This window comes from Alosa sapidissima, chromosome 12, assembly GCF_018492685.1.
Source record: "Alosa sapidissima isolate fAloSap1 chromosome 12, fAloSap1.pri, whole genome shotgun sequence".
NCBI classification, from domain to species: Eukaryota; Metazoa; Chordata; class Actinopteri; order Clupeiformes; family Clupeidae; genus Alosa; species Alosa sapidissima.
Window position 1 is genome coordinate 16764862 of NC_055968.1, and position 6470 is coordinate 16771331.

The 6470-nt window shown below is 43.3% G+C and overlaps 1 protein-coding gene across 4 annotated transcripts in view; it reads right to left on the minus strand.

Annotated features, from left to right (window-relative positions):
- LOC121677723 (polypyrimidine tract-binding protein 2-like) overlaps positions 1 to 6470 on the minus strand; it is a 13307-nt gene extending 6837 nt beyond the window's left edge. For 2 of the 4 annotated variants that reach the window (XM_042056638.1, XM_042056637.1), the window contains exons 1-8: positions 6301 to 6468; positions 4964 to 4985; positions 4791 to 4851; positions 4343 to 4506; positions 4054 to 4197; positions 3501 to 3662; positions 2608 to 2718; positions 2281 to 2458 (exon numbers count right to left, since the gene is read on the minus strand). In XM_042056638.1, the coding sequence (XP_041912572.1) occupies positions 2281 to 2458; positions 2608 to 2718; positions 3501 to 3662; positions 4054 to 4197; positions 4343 to 4506; positions 4791 to 4851; positions 4964 to 4985; positions 6301 to 6308 (850 nt within the window). In that variant the 5' untranslated portion in view covers positions 6309 to 6468. Of the gene's footprint in view, positions 1 to 1340; positions 1413 to 2280; positions 2459 to 2607; positions 2719 to 3500; positions 3663 to 4053; positions 4198 to 4342; positions 4507 to 4790; positions 4852 to 4963; positions 4986 to 5779; positions 5799 to 6300 lie in introns of those variants that run through there. The other 2 variants (XM_042056636.1, XM_042056639.1) reach the window with 2 other exon arrangements.

Consider the following 6470-nt stretch of genomic DNA (forward strand, 5'->3'; position numbering starts at 1 on the left):
AAGGTTGGTTATCGTGTGTATGGTGCCCCCCACTGTCCACAGCATGGACGCAAGGCTTGCCACGGCAGCCATGAAGGGAATGCGACTGACAAATGAGAAAGAGGGACAGAAAAAAAAAAAAAAAAAACTCCTCATGTATCTTGAATATTACAAATGGACAGCATCGCTTAGCTCAAATATGGTGAGTGGACTATATACATGGTTTCTGCAGGTTTCAAGAAGTGAAATGTAAGACCTTTTTAAGACCATTGTGGATGAAATATAAAGCCAGCTTCACATCCTTACCGGCAAACAATATTAAGTAAAACCAGAGACTTTCTAATGAGGAGACGGCACACAAAAGTCCTCCATAGAAATGCATGGGGTCAGTTTGTAATGCCAATATTGCAGTTTTCTACGCATCACACCCCTTCCGCAGCAAAACGTTGACGTGTGAATACATTGAGCCAATAATGTGGTGTAATGTGAAGACATCGTGCCAATCATGTGTTGTGATCTTGCCACTGGAGCAAGATTGGTGTCGTGAAGCCTTATAGATGCCTGATAAGTGCCCAAAAAGTGTTGCAATATGGCGCAGAGTGGAGGGACTTGCCTAAAAGGACTTTGGTAAAACATAAGTCCCAGAATTAGTTGCAAAGTAAATAAATATGGGCTGCAAAGTTTGTACAAGTTATCAGTTCAAAACGGATCCAGTTTGTAGTTTTTTTTTCACATAGTGATGTATCTGTATCTTTGAGGAAAAAGAACAATACCGAAAACTAGTCAATGCTGCAATGCTACTGTAGAAGTAGCGTTAAATGAGCATTATTAACATTATTTCAGAGTTAAGGTTTGAATTTCATATGATCACATTTTAGACTCTGCGGAAACCCTGTGTGTGTGTGTGTGTAGCTAAAGGAGACGACAAAAAAAAAGTAAACACTAGTCAATAATAAGTGCCAAAAAACAAGTCAATCAAATAATGAAGACAAGAGGATCTACCTCTGACATGACTACCTCTACACCACACAAGCCAACTCAACCTGTGCTTTTTGCAGGCAGTAGACACGCTACACAGCACAACAGTTTTAGTCAATCTTGAAGACGCCACTCAAACACACAGGACCTACAGGTTACGGAGGACATGTTAGTAGGGCATGTTGCTGCACCCTACTTCCCAATGCAGTGATGGAAAAATATAAAAAAAAAAAAAATGTAAGTAAAACCCAAGAGCCTTTTCTCCCACATGAGTAAAAAAGGGACACAATGCTGGGTTAGGAACAGACGAGTGTCAGAACGAGCGAGTGAGAGAGAAAGAAAGAGAGGGAGAGAGAAAGAAGAGATAATGGAAGCATAGGTACCTCTGCCCTGTGCTAGGCAAAGAGAAGACGAATAGCCTCCACCACTAGAGAAGGGAGCTGCAGTTGGAGAACCTATGGAGAATGTGCAGATAGAAAGAAAGAAAGAAAGAAAGAAAGAAAGAAACAGAGACAGAGCAAGAGAGAGAGAGGGGGAGAGAGAGAGAGAGAGAGAGAGAGAGAGAGAGAGAGATAGACAGTGACAGTCAGAGAGAGAGAATGAGAGAGAGGGTGAGAGAAAGGGGAGTAAGATCAGAGAGAAAGTCAGAAGAGAGAGAGAGAAAGAAAGAGGCCAGTGGACGACATGGTGGTTGATTTGGTGTCTGCGTGTGAGAGAGGGCCCCGTGCACTCTGCACTATCCTGCAAGTTGAGTTCCTTGAGTTTGCGAGGGAACACAAAACTGTTGCTCGACTGCTAAATCGTAATTAAAACACCCACTATCAATCTCACCTACACTTCAGATCAGAAATCCACGCTGAGCAAAGCTAGCCGTATGACACCTTCATCTGGTTTGCATTTTGAAATATCAAGCCCAAAAATAAATCCATTGTGCAAAATAAAACGGCAAATTCTGTGCTAAGTAATTTGCTTCTCAAAACACTTCCTGCAGCCTATAGTTTGAGCACCGAGGTTAAAATGAGTGACGGGCAGAAAAACAGAAGAGGTATGGTGAATACAGCGCCTCTCTCTCTCTCACACTCACACAGCAGACATGCAGCTAGCTGATGAATCAGAAGCATGTCGTTTGCAAGATTGGATTTTAAAGGCAGGTGTGGTTATCAAACAATATGGTGTGTTATGGCAAAAAGGCTGTGACATGTTACACTGAGCAAAAAGGCCACGGCCTGTTCAGAGGAAAGGTACTGTTGTAGAGGAGATGGTATTCGGGCCTAGTGGATCAGGGGGTGAGAAGGGGTGAGTGGGACGGGGTGAGGGACTTACCGAGGAGAGAGGTGGAGTCCTTGTTCATGCTGGAGTCCTGGCCATCACCAGCCGGCAGCTCCGGGCGTGTGTAGTCGCGGCTCTTGTCGTTGTTGTACTTCACGTTCAAGTTCACCAGCTTGGAGTAGTCGATACGCAGCGTGCAGCAGGAGTTGTAGATGTTCTGGCCATCCAGAGACTGGCGGGAAGGTGAGAGACAAAGGCAGAGACAGACACACAGCATCACTAAGTCTCCTCGTAAGCACCGGTGCAAACTCATGATTTCCACAATGCAGTGCACAGGAGCAGGGCAGAGGTGCCCATCACTGGGTCTATAAAAAAACTCACCAGTTTGGCTTGCTGAGCGTTGACTGGCTCACTGTACTGAAGCAGAGCCTGGAACTGGTTGTTTTTGGTGAAAGTGATGATCTTCATGACTGTACCAAACTTTGAGAATATCTGTGGTGACGGCAAGAATTCGGTTATAAAACCATTCAAAACAACTCAAGGTTCTTCAGCAACCCACCAAGAGACTACAGACAGGAAAGTTCGCTACTATAATGTGTTTCCAAATAATTTGGTACAAAACTGCATAATACCATTAAACTGCTAATACCTGTATAACTTCAGCCCACAATCATGTAATGGACACACAAGCATAAATACAATGCAGCCTGTTAACTGTAATTTGCAGGCTGAGAAAGCAAAGAGCTGGGAAAGAGCTAGCAAAGGCAAGGGACTCTTTGGCTTTGTTTACTGTGGTCACCTAGCAACCAGAGGCTCGTCCTGTGATTCAGTGGCCTTTGAAGTCGACTCAAAGAATTACAAACTAGGCATGTAACATTATGCTGACAGACAACATGAAGATATCTCCAGCTTAATTCAGATATAAAGACAAGTATATTTGTCATGCCAAGCAATGACAAAGGCAAGTAGGTATGGAAGCTAACCTTTTGTAGACTTATTACATTATTTATAACATTTACAGTTTTGTTGAAGCATTCATTAAATACCTTAAATAAAAATGTATCTGAGTATTTATGTCCAATATTGCCTTCCAACAAGTGACTGTACAATAAAATATAAATGGCTCTACGCATAAGTTTATTTTCCTGCAGTGCTAATACATAACCATAACTAAAACCCCACTAAACTGAGGAGTGTATCGAACAGTGACATTTTAACACAACTGTGCCCCTGAAGTTGAGGGGGCTTTTTGGTGGAAAGGTTTGAAGACCAACCTGCTGCAGCACGTCCAGTGTGACTGGGTAGAACATGTTGTCGATGATGATCCTGAGCACGGGGCTGGGAGCCGGTAGCACACTCTCGCTGCCTCCGGACTCGGAGTTGGGGGAGCTCCCGTCCTGCACAGCCGACACTGCCTGCAGCACTGCCTGAGCTCGCTGGGCACAACATGATACAACTGCAGGTTAGCTTTGGAATGTGTGTTTGGCTCTCAATCCAACAGAACCAGCTATGAATCAATTCCTAGGTTCCATTGTTGTGCCCTTGAGCAAGGCACTTAACCCCCGAGTTACTCCGGGGACAATGGCCCTTTTTACTTGTCAATTTTTAATTGATATTTAAGTCACTTTCGAAAAAACCGTCTGCCAAATGAATAAATGTAAATGTGTGGAGAAGTAAGGAATGCATGTGAGGATGTGTGACTTTTTCTAATTACTGCGTAAGCACCACGCACTTAAATAGTTCTCATGTACAAGACAGAACGTGAAGCCAGCAGCTAACCAAGCACTGTCAGGGTTTCAATCTGCAGCAGAGATGTCGGTGCCCTACCTGATTAAGAGCACTATCTGTCTTCAGCTCTTTGTGGTTGGAGTACTGGATGAAAACAGGGACATTTCGCACTTGGGGAGTCACTGTCGTGTAATAGTTCACCATGGTGATGGCTGCTTCCTCTGTGCCCATTTCAAGGAACGCCTACGGCAAACAAAAATCCTGTTTAGTCTCAGCCAGCCAAATACATCAGCAGAATGATGAGATCATCCTTTATTCATTTGAAAGAGCTGTAAACCACTGTCATCACAGATTACTCAGAAAATTAGGAGCCCACACATGACTGTACCTGATTTTTACCCTTCAGCATAAGGATGTTGGTGACCTTTCCAAAAGGCAGGCCCAGGGCGATGACCTCTGTCTCGGACACCTCATTCGGGAGCTTCCGGATATGGATAACCCGGGAGGGTGGGTTCTCCTCTACCCTCAGCTTCTTACTGTCACTTCCATTCGCTGAGTGAACAGACACATAGAAACCAACTTTATGGCAGAACACAGCCTTTCAATAGAGGTGGTCACAATTGTTTTCTCCCGTCAGCAAAGCAAAGATTTTTGTATCGGGTTGCAATAAGATTCAGAAGATTCATTCTTTTCTACGTGTAAGCAGCCACTAATTTCTCAGTTAGAAACGTATACACAGCATCTCCAGCTCCCGAGAACATCACATCTCTGCATAGGCAAAGCTGTATGACATTGGATTAGATGAGGGGGAATGATGTATAAAGGGAACAACTCACAGGTGACCGAGGAGTTGGGGCTGTTGTAGTGGCTCCCTGAGAGCAACTCATCCGATCCCCTCTAGAATAAAGACAGGAAGGAAATAAGTCACCAGGAAAACACTGACAACATTCTGGGAAAAGCTTTTGTAAAAGTGATAATCCGTGGAAAGTCAACTGCATGTAAAACTCACCTTCACACCAACCGCGACATCACTGTTGAAACAAAGGCAGAAAAGAAAACTAGGTAAATGGTCCAAGAAAGGTGTCAACTTATAAAAAGGCACAGTTACAAGATTGGAGACTAATTACAGTAAGACACTTAAGTTAATGTAGTGCCTTCAGTGAGGAAAAATGCTCGACTCTCATAAAGAACCAACAATCCAACAAGTGTGTTAGCAAGATTGTCTGATGCCTACCACTATTTTGAGAACGCACCAAGTTGCACTGAGCGCGACTGGCGGATGCGTGCAAATGCGTCTGACGTAGACTACGCTAACTAATTATGTTGCAAAATAATGTAACGTTGGGTTTCTAATGTGCTAAACACTTCGAGTTGATATCAAACATGGACTTTAGCTAGCATTAGCTTGATTGCTAACCCATCTTCGCAGCGCGATGTTATTGTTTCAAGCTAGCGTTGGTAAGCTAGCAACCAGGGCATGCAAATTAGCTAACGTTACCTAGCTTCATTTTCACGCCAGAAAGTTAACACCTCTAAAATGCAGCAGTGGCACAACGAAAACCAACTGATCCAAATTTAATCGCGTTGTTTGGGAAGTAAAACACGATGAACCACTACAACCGCAATAAATTGGAATAATGACCGGTAAATGCCGAGGTCGCACTGCTGAAAGGCCCTGGCCATTTAAGGTTAGCTGAATCTCTGTACAAAGTGCTATTTTCACGTTAGCCACCTAGTATGTTGAAGGCACTGACTATTATAATCAGTAAATGGATGATGGATACTATCAGATGTCTATTTTCGATAAATAAAAAAATAATCTTACATTTAAACGATGTATATACCAATGCCACAATGTAGGCTTGGAATCCAAATGGATTTCAGACAAAGGAGGCGTCGCTAACTCGCTTGGTTAGCCATTCATTTTACATCACAATGGAGCGCGCCTTCTTTGCCATCTAGGCAGCAAGCTAACGTTCGCCAATAATTTGCAATACGTCTGATCGGTGTAGAACTGATTCTAACCATAATTTAAACCGTCAGAGCACACAGTATATAATATACAACTATACAAAACTAACGACTTCAGATACCAAATGTAAGCGTTGTTTCAGTTCCTGCGAATTTGGTTGTAATTAGCGTATGCGCATTAGATAGCTAACAGGCTGGTACATCACTAAATCTGCCGATTCAAATCAAACGTGGCCCGCGATGACTTAACGTTAACATTAGCTTGATGTGTGTTTGGTATATTAATATTTCACCTAAATTCAATTACGTTATTCAAATAGGTCGATTACTACGGCAGGTTGTGCTTTTGCCGTTTATATTTCTAATCGTACATACCCGTCCATTGCCAGAGAAATATTGTCCGCCTTTAGATGCTGATTGCTAGACCGTCAGCCACACCAACCTCGTCTGAAGAAGCACAGTAGCTAGTAAAATGGTGGCAGCATGCACGAAGAAAGACGAACGTTACCGAGAACGCGGCGGTCTTGCAAAGGGGCGTGTTCGCT